The following is a 23,525-nucleotide window of genomic DNA, read 5'->3' on the forward strand; positions in this document are numbered from 1 at the left end:
ATCTATTAATATGTTCATGTTATTTTTCCTCTTTAGCCTGTTGTGATAGATTACATTAATTTTTATGTATTTGACTACCTTTGCATACCTAGAATAAATCCCATTTTTTACTTTATTTTTTTGAGACTGGATCTCATGGATCCTAGACTGGCCTCCATTTTGTTCTGTAGCCAAAACTGACCCTTAAACTTCCCGTATTCCCACCTTGGCCTCCCAAGTGCTGAGATTACATGCAAATGACACAACTAGTTTATGTGGAACAGGGGATCAAACCCAGGGTCTCAAGAATACTCGGTAAAAATTCTATGAAATGAATCTTTTACTTTTAGTTCATTGAGCACAATTTGCTAGTTTCTTCCTGAGGTTTACTATGTGTATGTTCATGAGAGGTACTGGGCTACAGTTTCCTATGTCTGTGCTCATGAGAGATACTGGTCTAAAGTTTCCTCTTTCTCATAATGTTTTCTTTTTTGTGCCATGGGATGCTTACCTCATTTACGATTACAGAAAACTTTGCTTCTGTTTTCTAGAAGAAATTTCATAGAATTTGCTACCATTTCTTCCTTTAAAGCTTGGTAGAATTTGCCAGTCGCTGTACCAAAGCTCTGTAAGCTCCATGTTTTCAAAGGACATTATTATTATTGACTCAGTGTCTGTGGTGGTGATATGAATGAAAATGGCCCCCATAGTCTCAAAGGGAGTGGCACTGTTAGGAGGTGTGGCTTTGTATGACATTCTCTTCTTGCTGCCTGAGGATCCAAATGTAGAACTCTCAGCTCCTTCTCTAGAACCTTGTCTGCCTGTATGCTGCCATCTTTCCTTTCTTGAAGATAATGGGTTAAACTTCTGTACTGTAAGTCAGCTCCAGTGAAAAGTTGTTCTTTGTAAGAGTTGCTGTGGTCATGGTTCCTCTTCACACATAAAACCCTAACTAAGACAGGGTCTATAATATTCCTTTGTAATCTTTTTAATGTCTATGCCATCAGGAGTCATTGGCCCTCTTTCACTTCTACTATTAGTATTTGTGTCTTCTCTCCTTATTAGTTACCTTGAGTCCATGTTAATTGCTGATCTTTTTAAAGAGCCTGTTTTGGGTTTTGTCTCTGTTGATTCCTGTTTTCAAGCTCATCGATTACTGCTTTAATTTTTTTCTGTTGCTTTTATTTGTTTTAAATATATTTCTCTTGAGACATTTGTTAATCAGAATGCAGTGTTTAAATATTTTGGTGGGTATGGGCCCTGTTTTCTTTGTGTTAGTGATTTCTGGCTTAATTCAATTATATAAAAGGAGGAGTTGGAGAGATGGCTCAGCAGTTACTGCTTTTGCAGAGCACTCAGGTTTGTCCCCCGTTATCTACATGGCAGCCATAAAGGCCTGAAACTCCAGTTACAAATGTTCCAAAGCCCTCTTCTAACCTCTGTGGGCACCAGGCATGCACATGGTGCACATATTTACAGGCAAGCCAACACACATTGTTGTAAGATATTTTGATCGCATTCTGACAATAAAGTTTGCTTTGAGTCAGAGGGCAGAGCTAGCCACTAGGTGACTAAAAGCAACCATAGAGGTTTTGGAGGACTGAGGACCGATAGGAGACAGGAAGTAGTAAGGCAGACTGAGAAAGGATCTCAGCTCTTTTGGATGGAGGAACCAAAGATATAAGAGGTCACTGGAGGCTTCTCTATCACTTCTCTGATCATTCTGGTTTTTACCTTGATATCTGACTCCCAATTCTTAATTGATAAAGAATAGATACATGCATCAACATATAATTAAAACATAAAATTAAACAAATTTTAAAAATAGACATATGAAACAAGCAAGTAACCCTAGAAGCACCTTCATTCAGAAAGATTTGGAGAGCCCTTCCAAAAGGCATCATGAGAAATCGTATATTTTGATTGTTATAATAATTATAATGCTATTAATTAATATAACATAACTCTATTTGATTAACTAGATGATCTTCTTACTGCCTTGGTATAATAAAGTAATGTTATTTGTTCTTAGTCAAACAGAAAATAAACATTCTCTGATACAAACATACTTTAGTTTTTTTCTTGCTTAGAAGTCACAGAGGCCATATCATTTTATATTTTTAATACAAACAAATATTTAATGCATTGCTCTTTTCTTATAATATTCATTCATATTTCAAATAAGACAAAAGTTTATAAACTTTTGTCATTTTATGTTAAATATTTTTTGAGAATTTTATGAATACTGTATTTATAACATTTCTAACCAACTCTCTTCCCATTCCAGTTCTTCCTGTGTGTCCCTCTCAATTCATGATGTTTTCTTCCTTAATCATTATTGTTATATACATACATGTATATGTGAGTACAATCTGTGAGTTCATTGTGTCTCCCCCTAGGTGAAGAGCTAAAGACAACTATTAACTGTTAAGAGGAGGAGAATCATCAGTCCTCTCCAGAGATGAGAACCCTGATGGATTAACCAATTCCAAGTGGTCATCTTTAAATACATATACTTATGAAATTATAAAAATTTTAGACTACAAAATCTTTAGTTTTCCTCTTAGAGACTTCTCCATTCAAACATATGTGAAGAGACAGGGTACAATGACCAATAACACCAGCATTCAGGAGAGGGAACTAGGAATAGCAGTAGTTCAAAGTTAGGGTTTCACATGCTTGTGTGTATACTGAAAGACCCCAAGAGTTTGGAGCCTGTCAGGGGGAAGGCCCTTGCCCCCAAGAGACGAGACCGGACCACTGGATGCAAGTGCAAGAGGTTATTTATTATTTACACACAGGTACCTATGGATGCCCTAGTCTTTCGAGAGACTGAGAGAGCGTGCCTGGTTAAAGCATATGCAGTTTATATAAGGTTGGTGTAGCAAGAAGCAGGCTTACAGAAGCAGAAGCATGGTTACAGGGACTTCATTGTTTCATCTAAATGTAGCAGTTGTAGTTAACCAAGGACAGTTGGTTATTCGGATTGGGCACAAAGAATACAAAGAATTCAGTTACGACTCTCTCAGCATAATGGACACTGTCCTGCTGACCTTGCTTTGGTCCAAGCTGCAGACCACAGATATCTGGTTGGCGTTGGATGAGAGCAGCATCTGGTTCCCTCCTGTACTTTTCTCATAGCTTGACCTTGGCAAATTAGCAAGAGCAATTTAAACAGGCAATAAGCATAGTGGGGGTCTTTCAATACATGTATATGTGCCCATGATATACACACACACACATTAAAAAGTATATATATATACATATATATACATATACTTTCATATATATATATATATATATGAAACATAACTTGTCATTTGTGTTTTCTCAAATATGTCAAGCATCTAGGATTCCAGACTTATAAATTTGATGAGTGAGATACTTTTAACCTCTACTAATACTGATTGTATCACTCCAAACACTAAGAAAGTGTTTGAAGATGAGGTCTTCAGAAGTAATTAGGCCATGAGGAGGGTGAAACCTCCACAATTGGATTAATGCCTGCATTATAAAAGAGAGCAAAAGGTAGTGAGGAGAGCAGGAATGCTCTATTTGCATCTCATAAGGACAAAGATAAGGTGGCCTCTGTCCAGGAAGGAGCCCATACCTGATAGGACATCCTGCAGTGCCTTCCTAGCTTTCTGACCTCCAGCACTGTGACAAATGTCTCATTGTCCTTGTGTTCCTTGTGTTTTGCTTTGTAGTGCTAACTACAAAGCCCAGGACTGTTACATCTCAGTTCCTTAAAGGTTTGTTACTTAACCTCCCTAGTCTGTGCTATGATTGCTTTAGCAACACAAGCTAAGACAAACCTTAAAAAAGTTATTTAAATGTTTGTCACATCAAACTGATATGCTTAGTTTTTTGAAATTATTTATCATATGCCAAACATCCCCCCCCCCCAAAAAAAAGAAAAGAAAAGTAAACACTCATCTTAGAGCAATGCAATAATTATAAAGCTTACACAACTCTTCTCAGCTGGGAGAACCAGTCAATAATTGAGTTTTGGTGTGGAGGAAGAACACAAAACACATTTTTATGCCTCAGGTTCTAATTCTCAATAAACAGAACTCTGTTTATTAAGGCCTAATGGACTCTTGAAATCTACTTCAAGCTATAGACAACTGCATGCCACCTAAGATTCTCAGCTATCTCACTGATTTGAAGACTTGAACATTTCAATATGCTTCTGACATGTAGTTCCCAAAAATATTTGGCCAACACCATTTGTTGAAGATGTTGCATTTTTTTTTTCAGTATGTATTTCCGGCTTCTGTTCATAGGTATATATGCTTGTATGTGGGTCTTCAATTTGATTTTATTCTTTGACATGTCTGTTTTTGTGTGTGCCCAAACCATACTCTTTTTATTACTATAGCTCTGTAGTACAGTTTGAGATCAGGATGTTGATGTCTCCAACAGTTGTTTGGTTATGCAGTTTTGCTATCCTGTCTCTTGTTTGTTTGACTGTTTCCATGCGAAGCTGAAGATTTTCCTTTCAAGATCTGTGAAGAATTGTGTTGGAATTTTGATGAGGATTGAATCTGTAGATTGCTTTTGGTAGGATAGCCAATTTTACTCTGTTAATCCTACTAATCAATGAGCATAGGGAGATCATTCCAACTTCTGATGTCTTCCTCCACTTGTTTCTTCAATTACTTAATGTTTTTATCATGCAAGTCTTTCTTTTGCTTGCTTGGTTAGAGTTACCCCAAGATATTCTCTATTATTTGAGGCTATTGTGAAAGGTATTGTTTCCCTGATTTCTTTCTCAGCCTGTTTGATGTTTCTGTATGATAAGCTGCTGATTTCTGTGACTTAATTTTGTATCCAGCTACTTTGCTGAAAGTGTAGGAGTTCAATGGTGGAATTTTTAGGGTCACTTATGCATACAATCACATCACACAGAAATAAAGATATTTGACTTCTTTCCATTTTTCAATCTCCTTGATATCCTTCAGGTGCCTATTGCTCTAGCTAAGAATTCAAGTATGGAGAGAATGAACAGCATTTTCTTGCTCCCGATTTTAGTGGAATTGCTTTGAATTTCTCTCCATTTAACTTGATGTTGGCTATAGGCTTGCTGTAAACTGCCTTTCTTATGTTCAGGTATGTCCCTTGGATCCCTAATCTCTCTACAACTCTTACCATTAAGGGGTGTAGGATTTTCTTCATCTAATGAGATGGTCATGTGTTTTTTGTCTTTCAGTTTGTTTATAAGGTGGTTTACATTTATTGATTTACATATATATTGACCCATCCCTGGGAAGAAGCCTACTTGATCTAATCCTTACTTTTCTCCTTTCTCTTGTTCACATTTTTGACCTGAGGCTCAAATGCCAGTGTATGTGAATCTCAAAACCTGTAAAGGGCAAGTGCTAATTATGTTAACAATTATGTTATTACTATTTTTATCTCCACGAGTCTCTAACATTTGCAGTGGGGTGGGGTAGGGGCAGCCTGAGAAAGTATAGTTCCCCTATCTGTTACCTGTACAGGTTTGAGGAAGCACACAAACCACTGAGAATTGGGCTCAACCATACTTCACGAGCCCGCCTAGACCTCTGGGACAAGTCTTGGGATTCTCCTGGTGTTGGGTTAATGACCCTCCTCTGGGTACTCAACATAAAATGCAATTAAAAGCCACTTAAAAAAAAAAAAAAAAAAAAAAAAAAAAAAGGCTTGCTTATGGAGACATGGCCCAGGGGTTAAAATACTGGCTGATCCTACAGAGGACATGTGTTGGATCCAGGTCCCAGGAACCCAAAACTCTCTCTTCTGGTTGCCAACAGTCCTGCACACACATGGTGCGCAGACACACCTGCACTGCAAAATACCCATTCAAATAAAAACATTTACCCCCGCATTCCCCGCCCCCCTACTCCCACCCCCACTCCACCCTGCTCAAATTCTTACCGAATCAGCCTTTCTTAATTGCATCTAAATTAAGTGGGTGACTCACACCCTGGTCCTTTACCACTGCAACCACCTGACACATAGTAGGATCTGTATCTGTGGAATGATTGACTTGGAATGAACATAGGGCACGGTCGCTTGGTAACACAAGCAATACTGCTAACTCGTGAGCCACAATGCGACACTGCAGGGCGAATTCCCGCTGCTGCAACCGTGCAGGTGGTGTCCCTCACCTCTTCTTGGCGCTTTTCCTTCCTGGGGTCTGCAGTCTCTGGGTGGCGACCGTCGCGTCGCTGTGGAGATCAGAGAGATGCGGGGAGGGAACTACATTTCCCAGCTACTCCGGTGCGCGCCGGGTGCGGCGCGGGGTGGGGATGGTGGTGGGGGGAAAGTGCACCAGGCCCACTCCGCACCCAGCTCCGCTCCCCGCCGAGCTGGCCGCCCTCCCCGGCCTCCGCCAGGGGATGAAGTGGGAGGCGCTAGAAGCCACTTAGCTACAGCCTGGCGCCCGATGCGGCGCTCGTTCGCTGCCCCCGCCACCGAAGCGCCCGCGAGGCACAATGCAGCACTGAGGCAGCGGCGGCTGCGGCAGCGGCAGCGGCGCGGGCCGGGAAGGGGCGGCGGGGAGTCGGAGCCCTCGGTCGGGGCACGAGCAGCTGAGCGCCGCCACCATGCAAGCAGCGGCCGCCGCGTCCTTCTGGCTGCTCTGCGTCTTGGGAACTTACCTCCTGGTGCGCTGCGGTCCGGCAGGTAAGTTAGCCACTGCCCCGGCTTCCAGGACTCTTTGGAGCCCCGAGGCCTTTCGAAAAGCCGCATCCGCGTTTGCACAGTGCGCGGTTTTTGCTTTTTGAAGGGCGGTGAGAAAGGAGCAAACGTGTCGGGGGCTCGAGGATGCATCGGCAATCTGGGGTCAAATGCCTTTTTTTTTTTTTATTTATTTTTTCTTGAAGAAGAGGAGAATGGGAAAGGGGTGCCTTGTTTCTGGGCCCAGGGATGTTCTTGGATGAGCTGGTTCAGAGCTCTCCAGCTGGTGTCTCTGCGTCCTTCCCAGATGGGGTCCGGAAGGGAGGAGGCGGGGGAATTTTCGTAGGGGAGATGTAGGACTACAGGGTGGAAGACTGTGGTTCAGAGTTGTTGTTATTACTATTACTATTATTATTATTTGTCGCTTCTCTCTACTTCCTCCTGCCCTCCTGCCTGTCTGCCTGAAAGGAGACGCCTCACTGAGGGAGCTGGAGAGGGGGGACGAAAACCGCTTCCAGGAGCGCCAAAGCATCGTGCCACTGCGTCTCATCTACCGCTTGGGCAGCGAGGACGAAACTTGGCACGACCGGCTCAACACACGGGTGCGGGGCGACCCTGGTGGCCAGCAGGTGAGCGGCAGGGTGAGGGAGGTGGTCGGTGGCGCAGCCCCACGGCCCCACGTTTGCTTGGGGTTGCCGTGGAGACGCGGTGTGCTGGGTGAAAAGAGCACAGTCCTAATGCGACTCATGCATTATGCTCCTGGTGCAAGAAGGAGGAGAAAAGGAGACAGAAAAAAAAAAAAAAAAAAAAAAAAAAAAAACCAAAGAAGCACAGGCCCAGGGGCCCAGGGTTTTGCAGAAGGGGTGGGGTAGGGTGGAGGGTATGGTGGTGGATGCCCCTGGTAATCCAGTAACCTGGACGAGGGGCGAGAGGCAGAGACCTTATCTCCTTAGTCAAGCAAAACCTGCACAGGGTAGGACATTCTGTTTGGTTAGGATTGCATCATCATCTTCGTTGTTTTAACTCTGAGAGAAGGCTTTATAACACAAGGTAAGTAGAAAGAAGGAAAGAGAAGGAAACTAGGCATTCCTAAGAAACCCAAATAAAATGAACTACACTGCAAAATCCCCTGCTCACTTAGATGTGTGAACACCAGATATATGCCCATTCACTCCTGACTTCTGTAAACCGGTCCTGCCTACCTTTTTCACCATTTGTAATTAGGGCTGTATTTTTGAGCACTTAACTTGCTAAAAAGAACTAATTTATTGCATTACATTAATCAAACTAATGTATCTGCATTTAAATTAATGCCAAACATCTATGATATGACTGAAAATTCTTTTGAAGTTGCTGGCTAATTCTAGCAAATATTTTTGGGACCATGTGTTTTTCTGTTTGTATGCATCAACCGGATAGTTCATTGGTCTGCAAGGACATCTGAAGCTCATATAGTTGAAAATTGTTGTATCCTTTACTGAAGATACGCTGGGCATTTTCACATCATAAATACACTTGATACTATCATAACTGTAGTGTGTTAATGTACTCGGTTATTCAAATGTGAGATGTGTAAGGATTGAGAAATATTTGTCTATCTATATTTGCAGCCAAGTAACTGGCTTCATTAACATTTTGATGTAGAAAGAAATTCAGGGTTACTTATAGCATCCATTGAAGTTAGATTATTGTAGTAGGAAACCTTATATGCCCAACCTTTAATGAAAGATAGTATTATCCGAATTAATGTTTGGCTACTGCCTATGTCTCTTTTTATTTTGACTTGTTTCCATGGAAAAACTGAGTAAGCAGGGAATCTGTGTCTTGTTTTTCAGTAAATAATATTCCTGTGAAGGAATATTCTGATGTTTGTTTGTAGTCTTTTATTTTAAAAAGAAACCCAAACTCACACAAACTAGACAGGATTATAATGAACCCTATCTTCAGTGGTTGGTAACTTACAGTCTGTCTTGGTTTTGTCTCCTAATGTTCTTCTCCCCTTTCTGAATCACTGTGATGAAAATGATATATTATTTATTAAAATTTTCAGTAGTGAAACTCTGAAAGCAAAGGGTTATTTAAAAAAAAGGTTTACCCTGAACTGTCATGTTAAAAATAAGATTAATTAATATTATAAAGCAACCATTCTTTCAGAACAACTTTTACTTGTCTCAAAAATATGCTTATATGTGTACAGTTTATATGCATATTTTTTTTCTCATTTTGAGCCAGAGCTGAAATAAGTAAATACTTAGTTTATTTAAGTCTCTTTAGTATATGGTTTCTTCCACCCATGCCTTTATTTTTTTTATTTTTAATTTTTCTTGTAATATATTTATTAAGATATGAGGTCTTTCATTCTATATAGTTTCCCATGGTCGGGAATTTGCTGATGTAGGCAGTTCATTAAAACAAGTCCCTGAGTCTGAAAGGAAAGAAAGGACAGACTCAGAGATGCAGAAGGAGGAAAGTGAAGGAGCAGACTCTGGAACTTAGCCTCTGCCCCATGTGATCACAGCCCCTCTGCCTGCCCCTGCATATTGCTAATTTTGAAACAGGGGCTCTTGTTTTTTCTCTTTCAGTGTTTCTAGAATGTATCACTTATGAGATGTTTTGACTCATACAGGCCTCCCCACCCTGGGTAGATGATACCATAGGCTCTGCCAAAGTAAACTTCACAACTGAGAGAATTAGCTATTGTTTGGTGTGATATGAACAACTTGGTAGACTTTAGATTAAGTAGCATGTATAGATTATTAATTGAAGTCAGAAGTGGAAGTAATGCTATTTATAACTATGACAAATTGCCTTGGTATCTTAAGGTGCAGCAGTGTATCTTAATTGCAGGACACCACAGAGAAATGACAGAATTGCCAAGACCCACTCATTGCCATATACTCAACATTTCCTCCAGCAAGGAAACTCAGGGGGTTTCTTATCTGTTAGGCATTTCTGATTTCCAGAGAGCTGTAATTTAACCTGAAAGTGTGTTGATTTTATATAGCTCTTGTTATTATTACTTTTTTTGTAAATCGATAGAACTTTGGGCATTGTAGATACCCATGGATAATTTTTAGCAATTCACTTTGTATCTCAGAAATAATATCTGAATGAATTTTTCCCTGTATGCTCATAAGGCACGTGTGTGTGTGTGTGTGTGTGTGTGTGTGTGTGTGTGTGTGTGTGCGCGTGTGTGTGCGCGCGCGTGTGTAATTCATTCATTGACTCATTGAAAGGATTTTGTTCACTTGAGCTCTTGTTATTTAGCATGTTAAAATAAATCAAGGCCACAGGGATTTAGAGATAAAAGACACAGTTCTAGCCTTTAAGGGGTTCACAGACAGCTGGGAGAATGAATGAGTGGATGGACAATTACGCTTTGCCCCTCAGTCTTGAAGCGATCACAGCCAGCTGTGGAGACAGAAAGCCCAGCACTTAACCCCTCGCACAGTCAGTAGGCTCTCTGGGGAGGTGCTCTCCTGAGAATGAGTTAAAGAATTGGCCAGATGACAGAGAGGGAATGGGCATGTCTAGCAGAAGGGACAGCAAATGCAGAGACACATGGAAGTCGGGACTTATCTTTGTTAACTGCAGATGAGGTTGTGGGGACCAGTGTGAAGAGAGTGCAGTTTCTAGCTGCTGCAGCAAGTTCCTCACTTTCAGAGAAGTTGGACTCGGTTCCACAGGCTTAGTAAGCATTCAACAAGGAGGATTAGCTGGCTAAATTCATGATCCTATGATATAGTCCTAGTGTCACAGAAGAATCATTGTAATTCCTAAGAGTGAGGAGGCTTAATTATTCATTTTATTCACTGGGAAATGGCAGTACATATTATTAAGTTTATAGGACTAAGCTCTCAAACATACTGAAAACACAGCATGAGCAGCATTTAAAGCATCCAGATCAACTGGGCATACAGTGAATCTCTAAGAGTCTGTTAAGTAACAGTAACTCCCTTGGGCAGTTGGAAGACTGTTTAGAAATTTTATGACATCATTTTAATGCAAATGATCCCTAATTACCTGAATTTAACACATTCCCTGAAGTTACAAATTACTCAAGTTTACATAATGCAGTGAATCTGAATAGCCTTAAACAGTAGAGACTTTATAGGCTACTTACATTAGTTCAGAAATTACCTCTCCTCGACAAGCTCAAGCAACTGACCAAGGGACAATAGTCAGTTATGTAGGCTAGTAGTTCTGTCCTTCAAGCTCACAAAGACTAGGTGAGCATCAGGCTTCTTTTATTTTTGATGTGAGCATATTTCAGCTTTCATTCATAAATGGGAATATAAAGCTTTTATTTTAGAAGCTTTATTTTGTTTCCATTTGAATGATGACAGCTTAGTGTGAAATGGTCACTGTATTGATACAAGACCATATTGTAAAGCTTTTGTTTATTGCATGATGAATTACTCCATTGAGTGCTTATTCATATTTTAAGTGGGAGGATCTGTCTGTGTAGATAAAAAAACTAGAAATTATAGTCAAAATAATCACAGTTGATTGTGGGTAACCTTGTTGTCTTTGGGATTGTCAAATCTGAAGTAGTTCCAAGTTTGGAAAATAGCCCTGAGATATTCAAAATATTGAATATTGACAGTATTTATGATAAAAGAATTGCATGTTTGTGGACAGTAGGTTAAAACTTACATTTTTTCTCAGCAATTTGTATAAGGTATCATCTACTGATTTTTACTGATGGTTTGATATTGATAACTCTGTAGTTGCTATTTAGGATATGCTTGTTAATGATTACTCTTTTTGCTGGCTAAGCATCATAAATTTACTATAGTATCAGAAATGGGTTACCTGATAACTTATTTTTTTTACATAGTTACCTATAAATTTCTGTCATTTATTTTATAGCAAGTAGTTTTATATTTCTGAATACAACATAATTTCTTCTACCAGAAGTGTTGGCTGTCAGTGAGTAAAAGCTACTTTTTCTCATCTGGTCTTCTACAAAGTGTTGTACTTCTTAAGGAATTGTCATGTGGCAATAAGGATGTTTTATTTTACACAGTTTTACAAGCACTAGTGAATGGGGCCAAAAGCAAAATGAAGACAAGATGGCAACCAGTGGTGTGCTGTATTTCTTGTGAATGTTTATGCATATGCTATAGTATGGGTGAACTGCTCTTAAAACTGTGCCATTCATGTGGGAGTGCTGAGTCAGCTTGACCATCAGTGCAGCACAACTTCTTCAGTGGAAAAGTGCTCCTAGGAGTCACAGCTTTGATGGTAGTTTGCCAGGATAGGACAGATATCTTTTTTAAAAAAATGTGCATTTGTTAAACTAAGTAGCTCAATGTTAATAAAGTTTGGCTATAAGCAGCAGGAAAGAGATGTTTCACAGTGTGTTTTTTGTTTATCTACCAATATTTGTAACAGTTGAATAAAGTAAAAATAAAAGTGGTAATTTCCCTTGATATTTAAAAATAAGCTTCTTTTAATTTTACATCTGTCTGTCCGTCCATCTATCCATCCATCTATCCAGTATATGTGTATATACATACATGTACGCATATGACTATGTGAAGGTCAGAGGACAACATACAGAGTCATTTCTCTCCTTTTTACCATGTAAGTTCTGGGAATTGAACTCAGGTCACCAGGCAGCAAGGATTGTTATTCGCTGAGCCATCTTGCAGGCTTTCCTTTAAATCCTAATTCAGACTTGTATAAATATAGTGATAGAGTCCTAGATGACAGAAGAAACCTAATTCTGGCATTACTGTTTTTTTATAGTTGATATCCAAATCTGTATATATGTAGTGTGTATGTGTGTGTGTATTCAGATATACATATAGTTATCTATGAAATTACACAAAATTATTTTACTCCGCATAAAGGAACCCATTTTTGGTCATTTCTTCACAGATATGGAGAGCAAGAATGAGTGAGTTTAAGGGCTTATGAGTTTGTAAGGATTGTTTAATTCTGTTTGCTTTCTCATTCTGCAGAACATGCCAAGTGTTCTTTTGATTGTTCAAGAGCCCATTTTAGAGAAAGAGCTGCTCTTTTCCCTCCCGACTCACTGAGAAAGGAATGTGTAACAGGGCATCACTCCACAGCTGCAGTGAATGTGTCACAGTTACCACAGGGAAAGCAGATGCTCACCAAAGTGGAATGGGGAGAAAAGGAGAGACTGGGAGGATGGGGGAAGCAGGAAGGAAAAGCAGAAAAGATGTCAGTGTACTACGTATGCTGCATAGTAAAATATTTAATATGTGGTAATTTTGGTTACTTTTGTGTATCAAACCAACTTCTTTGTGCCTGATGTACATTACCTTCACAGAAGTCTGATGGTAGGTCATCTTTAAAGAAGCTAAGAGGAGATTTGAACTCGGAAACTTCATCTCCACTGCACTGGCTCAATGCTTACTTTAGATGGCATTCAAGACATTTAGATGGCCTTTGGCATTGGAATCAAAGATTTCTTTTATTTTCCCCCGTTGGAGTGACACTTTTCTTCTAATACATCAAAAATACCTGTGTTTATATTTAATTACACTATTGTGAAAAAACTTGCTGAACACAGTAGGAATTCTTCAGCTTTACTCTCTTAATAAATAATGGAATATATGGGAGACATTTGACATCCAAAAGCTGCTCTTAAGGGAGTCGTCTGTAGATATTGTACTGATGGTACAATATCTTTCACTGTAATCACTGTAAATTCACTGTAAATCCAATTCTCAATATTCAGCAGTCAACATCAAAATTATATATATGCCTTGTAGTCAGAGTTTTGTCGACAGAGACATTAAATGCTAAACAGAAGTCTATATTCGCATATCCACATAAAAAAAAAAGGTACAGTGTGTCTCTTATATCCCTATAGTACCAGTAGCTTAAGGGCCCCAAATGTCAAATCATTCAGGTAAAAACAGATAAATAATAACCAAAATGGTAAGTTCTGTGAACATCTGGTTGATGTGTTTATAATAAAAGTAGTAAATAGTACCAGAATAATAAATAAAAGTACCAGATAATAGTAAAAGTACCAGTATGAAAAAAAGTTTGGAGAAGGTTGAAAATAAAGGAGTTCATTTTTCCTAACACATGCCATATACCCTAAGATGAGTGATTTACATTTGTTATTTTTAATGATGAAGTAGAAGCCATTATACACACTTTGTAGGTGAGTAAATTATGTTTCCCATGATTTTGTAGCTTAATAAAGTGGTAGAAATGGGAAAATAATTCCCATAACTAGTTTTGTTACTCATTTATCATGGATTTCTCATTTACTTGTGTTAAAATAGACCAACATTATTTCTTTAAGAAACTCCCTTATTGGTCTACTTTCTGGATAACTTGTATTTATTTTACATGTAATTAAAACTTACATGTATTTAAAAAATACTTAACATCAAAACTGATTTTAGACTTCCACTGCCCTTTACTCCTGATTTTAGATCCTTTTAAGAAAAAAAAAATCTGTTTTGTCTTCTCCAAGACAAACTATTATATATAACTGGATTTTGAAAGTAAAATAAAAAATTCTGTGTCATGACACAGAAATACCAGCAGTTCCAATTGGAAAGAGAGGGAGTTAAGAATTTAGTCATTCTTTTCTTCCCCAGAATCTGTTTGTTGTTTATGTCTAAATAAATATACTTCTTCTCCTTTTAAAAGATTATTGTCATACCAGGGTATTTTACCGCTTGGCGGAAGCTGCCCTTTGAGTTCATTTCTTTGTTGCGAGTAAAGATCCCTAGATAACTGTGAGGATCAGAACTGACTGGAGATGGTTTTCTGGGGCCAGGGCTGCGGATGCGGAGCTCTCATTTTAGGTGACGGTATTAACGTTCTGCCCATGGCTGTAGAACTTTTTTACTGAGTCACTTTTTACTTTGGCATTGCCAGGTGTGGATAGCTTTATGGCTAGTTGTTGGTTTTTGTTCTCCCCCACCCCCCATTTGCTCTTTAGGTAGGCTAGTCTCCAAGGGCAAGATTAGTATGCTGGGGCTGGACTGGTGGACAGCTCCTGGTGATGAGTATAGCTGTCCTCGACAGTTTCTCCTTTCCTTGGATGCTGGAGCGAAGCCGCTCCTTCTCATATCCGGGTTCTGCAGATTTCCTTCGATTTCCTGGTGTGTTTTTGATGCATGTAGAGTGTATTGCCAGGCAGAAACACAATTGTGGATTGTCAGCAGGTACTAGTGACAGCCAAGGCTATACATAGTCTGGCTTTATTAATATGGAGTAGCCTTGAGGAATAGGAAGGAAGAGAGCTGGTTAAAAAGTGATGTGGGATCATCCCAGTGTGCCTGGGGAGAGTATGATTCAGCCCTCTGCTTAAGTCCTCTCCCCCAGAAGAACTGTAAAAAGACCAACCAAGAATACAAAGAAGGGAGGGAAGGAAAAGAGGGGAGGAAATGATGAAGAAGGGAGAAGTAAGTGGGAGGCAGACAAGACAGGAGGAAGAAGAAAGAGAGGGGAAGGGAATGGGGGAGTCCTGTTCTGGCTGAGCCACAGACTTAGTCCTCATGGGGAACAGAAGCATTCCTAGGGTCCATGTGGGTAAACCTGGCTAAACACAGGCTCCCGTTTGCTAAACACAAACCTTAGAATCAAAATGAAGGCCCATCATGAAAACCCCCAATGGCCTCGGTTCTCTGAGTACCTGCACAATGTCCCTGTGAACTGAAATCAGAGTCCTTGCCTGGACCCAAAGCAGAGTTTAACAGACAAGTCAGAGCCTTGGTGCAGGGGACAAGGCTTGGTGCAGAGGAAATGGTGGGAATTTGGACCGTGTGAGCTTGCTGGCATTTCAGCACATAAAGCTGTCTTGCTGTCTCATGGACACTTTAATCGCCATGACACAATCACTCATGTCAGTTTATAGCCCTGTCTCTCCCAGCAAAGAGAAATCCAAGCTATTTAACCTTTGTGGCTGAATTTATTCATCCGACTTTGTCATTTGCTGGCAGGAGCAGAATTTTGTTTGAGACAATGATGTGTGTCTTTTGCAAGAGTGCCATATAGCATTTTCTATAGGTTTGAGTTCATGTGATATATTCAGGTAAGGATTTCCTTGAATAGTTAGTTATTCTTTAACTTTTAACTGGAATTTTAAACTAAGACCATACTTAATTTTTTTTTCTCTTGGAGATAAGCCCCTGATAATTCCTGTCTTAATATTTTGTTTTAACTTTTTCTAATCTCTGTTTTATGAAAATGTGCCACTTAATATTACTTAAGTTATATACTTTAGCATTGATTACATGCAGCTAAGTAGTTCAAATATGTATAAGATGTGGCATATTATGAAATATGGTAATAATATGCAAGTTTATTCTGTATCAACTAAGTAGTAGACTTTTAAAGAACATCTAATTACTAATTAGTTAATATGTATGTATGTATGTATATATGCGGGTTTGTGTGTGTGTGTACAAACGTGTGAATGTGTGAAGGTTGGAGGAAAACTTAATGGGAGTTAGTTCTCTCCTCCATTATGCTGATCCCAGGAGTTATCTCCCCAACTCCCTTTTATTTTTCAATATCTTGCTATGTAGCTCAGGCTACCCTTGAGCTCTCCAGTCAAGTCTCTACCTCTCAAATACCAGGATTACAGGTGTGAACTACCATTCTGGCCTAACTTATTTTAATATTAACTATACATGCTAATATCAGATGTTTTAGTATTTTTAAATATATGAGATGGTTACACACGTGGTACGCCAGGAGAGCTCCATGTTTCTTAAAGAGCTGCACATACTAGTTTAATTCTGGAAAGGAAACCATAGAGGGCAATATTTTAGTCTAAATAGTTTCATATGTTTACAGTACAGTTTGGAGGATCTGGGAGTAAGGATGAAGTAGAAGAGACATTCAGGATTTGTAGAGTGAATATATCATATTAAAGTATGAACTTTAGGCATCATTCTGAAGAAATAAACTCCTTAGCTATCTTTATGACTTCAGGTAACCTTTGATAATCTCAGAAATAAAAGAATCCTTATTTTACGTATATTTTTACATTCGATTTACTTAGAGTTGTGTGGGCTAATGTGTGCCATGGTGTACCTGTGGATGTCAGATGGTTTAGTTCTGTCCTTCCACTCTGTGGGTCCTGAGGAACAGAGTCTGGTCATTAACCTTGGTGTCAAGAGCCTTTACCTGCCAAGCCATCTGAGTAGCTCCCCCTTACACAGGTTTTTGTTTCTAGAGATTTGCCCATTCTAGATGTTTCAGATAGACTTCACTTCTTTCACTTAGCATCACGTTCGCAACGTTGACCCGTATTATAGCTTGTGGACCTCATCCCTTTTCATTGCCGAGTGATACTCATTTATTTGTCTGAATAAACACTTGTATTAATTAAATGTTTTCAGTATGGATAGCAATGCTATGAATAAAAGATTCCGTGTACACTTGTGGAAATATGAGCATGCCAGAGAGCACAGAATGTGTGTCATTAATGGTTGCCTTGCTACATGCAGTAGGATGCTTTTTGTTTTTCCATGTTCGATTTCACATTTCCCAAACCCCTGGCTATGATACATTATGGTGATTTTATAGCTTTTTTCCCTTTTTTTTTTTTTTTTTGTAGAGAAAGCCCAAATTGTAGCACTGGGCGGGGGTGGCGTGGGGGGGTGGGGTGACACTGGGCACTCTGACCAGCCCCTGGAGTTTTCTTGCAGCTATTTATTTTCAAAATAATAACTTTGTTGTGAAACAACTCCTATACCATAAAAATTTCCCCCATCAAATGTACAATTTAGCCTTTTAAAAATGCAGGTCTAGCTGGGCGGTGGTGGCACGTGCTTTTAATCACAGCACTTGGTATGCAGAGGCAGGCCGAGCTCTGTGAGTTTGAGATTAGCCTGGTCTACAAGAGCTAGTTCCAAGACAGCCATCAAAGCCACAGAGAGACGCTGTCTAGAAACAAAAAACAAAAATAAAAACACCAAACCAACCAACCAACCAACCAACCAAACCAAACCAAACAAAACAAAATAAAAAAACAAAAACAAAAAACCCAGCTTAGTAAGCTTGTCCTCATTTTCAGTGTGCCGGATTCCTCCTTCGGGGGTGTGGCTTCCCAGTCTTTACTGCAGCAGCGTCCTGTCCCTGTCTGTGTGTGCTTTTGTGTCCTTGTTAGATTCTCATTCCTCAGCCAGGTTCTCATCAGCAGGGCTCCAGGCCAGTGCTGGATGCAGCCTTCAGCTGAGCTGAGCCAGTTCCGTTTTCTTGCAGTGGATTCTCATATTTAATAAATATTTCAACACTTAATCAATCAACCATGTGTTCACAGATTTCTAACAGTTTTCAACAAACATTCTTTCCAAAATCTGTTATTCCAAAGTTAATTATTTGTGTTATTTCCCTTAAGAAATAATTAGGTTAGAGAAAGCCCTTATGCTTTTCTTTTAGCATCGTATGTTCATGGCGGAAAGTGTTTAGGAAGGAAGCTCCAAATCTGCCTAGTATTGTTACTGCTGCTGGTACTGGTGTGTGTGTGCTGTGCTGTGTGGTGTGTGAGTGTTTGTGCATGTGTGTATGCGTGTGTGTGCATGTATGTGTGTGTTTGCCTGTGTGTGTGCACGTGCACGTGTGTGTGTGCATGTGTGTAAGTGTGATGGGATGTTTCATCTCTGTGATAGGCCTTGGGTTAGGTTTTTGTCTTACATTTCACTTAATGAGAGACATAACTGCTTTCTGTGTACTTTTATCCTCTGTGTGGTTGGGTTTGTCAGATATGTCTGAGCCAGTACCCACACCACATCGTGGTTCCTGTTGTCTGCAGTATATTGTCACTAGAATTGCAGATCCTTGGTTTGTCTCTTTCTCCTTTTATCCTTGCAAAATGTGAGAACTGAGTTTGGAAAGTATGGAATAGACTTGGAATCTTCTTTGTTTTTGTACAGTGTTTTAACTTGACATCTCTGTAGTGCACAATGGAAATTTTCTGGGGTTTTATTTTGTTTGTTTATTTATTTTGTTTGTTAGTTTTGATTTTTGACAAAATCTTACTATGTTTCCTTGGCTAGCCTAGTGCTTGCTTTATCACCCAGGCTGGCCTAAACTTCCTGCAGCCCTTCTGCCTCAGCTTCCTGAGTGCTGGGAACATAGCCATGTGCCGTTGGTTCTCTGTTATTTCACAATAACATATGCACATATGTGTTTATATGATATGTGTTTATATGTCTGTGTGCATGTGTGTGATAATTACTTTTATGACTTGGTATGTGAACTGACATCCATTTAATTCATTTCACTGACACATACTGAGGATGTACTATATAACAAGAACTGTTCCAGGCCCTTGGATTATATCAGTGGCTAATTTTTTCTTTATTTTTGAGGTCCATATTTTAGCAGGTGTATTAGCCAACAGGAAATACTATGGGTAGGAAAACAGCATGGTAGTCTTGGGATGGTAGAGTAGTGTGAAGGCATAGGCTGTGATCTCTTTTACAGTGTTGGAGGTTGAATTTAGGACTTGTGCATGTTTGGCAAGCACTCTATCATTGTGGTGATGCTCAGCCCTCATACTGTAATTGTTAGGAGGGTGGTCCACAAGTCCTCAGAGAAGACCTTGGAAGGTGGGAAATAAATCATGCAGGCATCCAAGAAGAGCATCCCAGTAGCATAGCCAGTAAGATGACTCCAAGTATTATATGTGTCTGTCAGTAGCAAGAAGGTGCTTGATAGGCATGTTGGCACAGCCTTTTCTACATGTAGAGTTCTGGGTCAGACCTAAAGAGTGAGACTTTGTCTCAAAAGCAAAAACAAACAAGCAAGAGAACAGCCTATCACCCCCCACCACAAGCACATGGAGATAAGGTTGGAGGGAGAAAATCTTTGTTTTATGATAGGCCCTTGATATTTGAGTCCCAGGCTGGACTCCAACTTTTGTTGATACTCCTGCTGACTCTTGGAATTATAGGTGTGTGCCACCACAGCTGCCAGGAACATTCTTACTGGGGGATGGTATTTGTGATCATCCTTATATGTAGCTGGGAGATGATATTTGGAATACTTCTTATCTTTAGACCTATTTTCAGTTTCATCTCTGTAATCTTAAAATAATACCGCTTACCAAGGAAGTCCAGGTAGATGTTCACTGGGTTCTCTGGATGTAACCCAGTCCCTTTCTTGTCCCCCAGTTTCACGACATAATACATCTGGGTTCTTCTCTGTATAGTCATATTATTTTTGTGCTCTTACTATACTTACATTTTATGGTTAACATATGCATGGCCATAGCTTTCCTTTGTGTTTGTAGATATTTCAGTGATAATTTTCTGTAAGAGCTTATTAAATAGCATATACTTTGTACTGGCATTAAAGATGAGAAGGAGGCTCCCAATTCACCTTTAAACATACTCTGTTTCACAAAGGGAGGAAGTAGACATAAATTGCATTAAGAGACTTTTATTAGCTGTCTAAGAGGGAAAGAAAGATGATTCCGCATGGGAACAGATTGAAATTCGAGTAGAGAAACTATCTGAAGAACTTAAGCAAGGGCATAGCTTAGTGGTAGAATGTGTGCCAGTATGTACAAGGCCCAGCACTTAATCCCTACCACCACAAAAATGAACAAACAGACGTAAAAAAAAAAAAAAAACCTTTTTAAAACAGACTCATCAATCAATTTTCACAATGGAAGAATGAATCACATAACTCCCTGAGGCTCCCTAGGACCCACCTTTCCATCCTCCTCCCCTGTCCTGTAGATAACACATAACATAAGTCATGCAGTTGACTCACTACTGAATTCAATAGCAAACATTACGGCACTAAAGACATTTTCAGTCTGAGTAAGTAGAATGCATATGTCAACAAGGACTATACCCTCCATGAGAACAGTGTTGCTTATAACTACTAAGTAACAAACCAATAAAGTAGTTTATATGAAGGCAGCATTTACTATGATTCCGAGAAGTACTTCTGACTTTCAGCTAATTGCTACTTATAAAACAACTTTTCTCCCAAACATCATCCCATAATAGTTGTTGAAGTTGAAATTTTAAATGAGTAGGTGCTCTGCCAAGCAAGATTACGAGCACTTGAGGCACAGAGGTGCTTGGTCCTGTGTTGAGAGTAGGAGATTGTGCAGCAGAATAAGATGGATCTCTGAAACAGAGACTAGAGGGGTTGCCGGCTAGAAGCAACAAGGGAAGCAAAAACAGTCTGACCACTGATTCCAGAAGAAAATTTGTTCACATATGCTTAGTCTTTTGCTGCATAATTAAACCTGTTCAGTCTTTACAGCATCTCAGAGGTTGCCACTTGATAAATACAGAGCCCGGGGCATGGAAGAGTCAGTAACTTTCCAAGATCTCTCATTATAGGAAGAGATGGAGTTTGAATTAGAGCAGGCAATGTGGCTGTAGAATCTTGGGCTCTAACTGCAGCTTCAGTATTGCTTTCCTTAGTTATTGTACAGAAGGAAGCTCTTTGGGGCCAAACAGTTTTAAAAACTGGGTTATGTTACTACTGCCTTGCGTAACAGAAACAAGCCTTTTCAGACAATAGAGGTCTGTGTGCAGGATCTTATCTTCCTCAGAGTCCACTGTGGTTTTCGTGTAGTCCTTGGCATACCTTGCATTCAGGTTTGCTGGTCCTAAGAAAGATGGTGGAACATTCTGGAAGGTCAGAGAAGGACAGAGAAGGTACAGTGGTAGGTTTGCTGAGGATGCTGCTGTGAGGAATGTGGAGTCAGGAGCCTTTGCCAGGAGGCAATTTCTGAGAAACCGGGGGGTTGGGGGCACAGAGAGGCTACCTACATGATTCTGAGAAGGGAATAACACTCCCTGGGGACAATTTAAGAAGTTAGATGAAGCGTGACCTCTGTGCTGTTTTAAAGTGTTCATTTGCATAGAGCAAGAAGTAAACTGTCATAAAACCCAACTTTGCTTCCCCTCCCCACCCCAGGAATCCTTCTTTTAACTCAGTATGTCATATGATTGGAGTCCTCATAAAAATTATTCTAATCTGCCCCCACATAGACGCAAAAACTAGGGGACATAGTTTATTCAACTTTGTATCAAAACACTAAACATACAGAGACCTGGATCTCACAATGGAAAAACAGCAATCAATATCCCAGACCCTGTGTATGTGCAGTTTGGTTAAGGTTTGGCATCTGTGCAGATGGAAAAAATGGCTCCAGTCCAGCTCTGGGCTCCGCAGTCCCACCATCCTGCACTAATGAGGCCATAGCTTCCGAGTATTTTATTTGGTTTTCCTTTCTGTTTCTGATGGTATGTTGCCCACGTTCCACCAACCTTTGACATGAAATGGTTTCTGTTACAGGCTGAGTTCATGCCACAAGCAAAGAATGGTTAGCCTAACAGGAGGTCGTGATACTGAAGAGAAATCTTGAGGATTATGGGCTTTGTGCCCTTGGAGAAGGATGTCTTTGAGAGCTAACATGATGCCATGGTCCTGACTTCCTGTGAGCTTGTCCTAGACCTCCCTCCCCTCAAAACTCATTTTCCCTTCATTTAGAGCACTAGTTACTCCTTTTATTTACAGCTCTTTGTAGATGGACTCAGCAAGCTACAGAATTTACCCTTTCCAAATATAGGTACATAGTTGGCTACATACTTTCTTGCCCTAATTTGTGTGCATGTTCACACATGTATGTATACACAAGCATTATGAGATGTAAATTGATTTGTAGGATTTTCTGGTGTTTCCTAAAATAGTATCTTTTAGTGTTTTCTATTTCAAGAGAGAACTAAGACTCTGTATTTTTACTTTTCATTTTTTGTTTTTTTTCCTTGGCTGTCCTGGAACTGACTCTGTAGTCCAGGTTGGGATCTAACTCAGAGATCCATCTGCCTCTATCTCCCAAGTGCTAGGATTAAAGGTGTGTGTCTCTACTGCCTGGTATATTTTTTAAAATGCATTTCACTTTTCCAGGGACAGTGTTCAGTGCTAAGGGTTAAGTGACCTGATTGATCTTTCTATAGCAGAAGCCAGTAATGACCTACTGCAGAAATGTGAATAAATTTCTAGAGATTCCTTATCTATTATACTATTATACTGAATACTTTCATTATTTTGCTATCCCATACACGTGTGTGTGTGTATGTGTGTGTGTGTGTGTGTGTGTGTATATGTGTATATATATGTATGTATGTATGTATATATATATATATATATATATATATATATATATATATATTTTCTTTTTTTTCCCCAAGATAAGGTTTTTCTGTGGCTTTGGATCATGTCCTGGAACTCGCTCTGTAGACCAGGCTGGCCTCAAACTCACAGAGATCTGCCTGCTTCTGCCTTCTGAGTGCTGGGACTAAAGGCGTGTGCCACCAGTGCCCGGCTTGCTATCCCTTATATTTTTGACACTGTGTCTGTGAAATTTTATTCATTGGAACATTTTTCACATAAATTTTTGTATTTGTTTGTTTTGAGACAGGGTCTCACACTGTAGCCCAGATAGTGCTGGAACTGAACATATAACTTAAGCTCACATCAAACCTGTGCCATATTCTTGCCTCCCATGTACTGAGATTTAGGGCATGTAGCACCATGCCTAGCTTCATTAATATTTTTAGTGGTGAATCTCTGAAAATACTATATATCAGGTATATATATATATATATGTATATATATATACATATATATATACACATATGTACATATATAAGTATATATATGTATACACACATATATACATATATAAGTATATATGTATGCACACATATATACATATATAAGTATATATGTATACACACATATGTACACATATATATGTATATAGTTTTATTTAAAACATATATGAGAGACAGACTCTTTGTTTCACCTTTAACTTAATGGTAAAGAGTTACTTTCAAAGAGTTACTCTTCAAAGCAGTGTGGAGATGCTAGCTGGTAGTATGTGGAAACCCATC

The 23,525-nt window shown here is 39.5% G+C and overlaps 1 protein-coding gene across 18 annotated transcripts in view; it reads left to right on the plus strand.

Annotated features, from left to right (window-relative positions):
* The first annotated feature begins 6,544 nt into the window (after window positions 1-6,544).
* Adam22 (ADAM metallopeptidase domain 22) overlaps window positions 6,545-23,525 on the plus strand; it is a 207,373-nt gene continuing 190,392 nt past the window's right edge. For all 18 annotated transcript variants that reach the window (XM_051174550.1, XM_051174551.1, XM_051174553.1 and 15 more), the window contains exons 1-2: window positions 6,545-6,648; window positions 7,111-7,271. In XM_051174550.1, the coding sequence (XP_051030507.1) occupies window positions 6,570-6,648; window positions 7,111-7,271 (240 nt within the window). In that variant the 5' untranslated portion in view covers window positions 6,545-6,569. The remainder of the gene's footprint in view (window positions 6,649-7,110; window positions 7,272-23,525) is intronic.

Source organism: Phodopus roborovskii, unplaced genomic scaffold, assembly GCF_943737965.1.
Source record: "Phodopus roborovskii unplaced genomic scaffold, PHOROB, whole genome shotgun sequence".
NCBI lineage: Eukaryota > Metazoa > Chordata > Mammalia > Rodentia > Cricetidae > Phodopus > Phodopus roborovskii.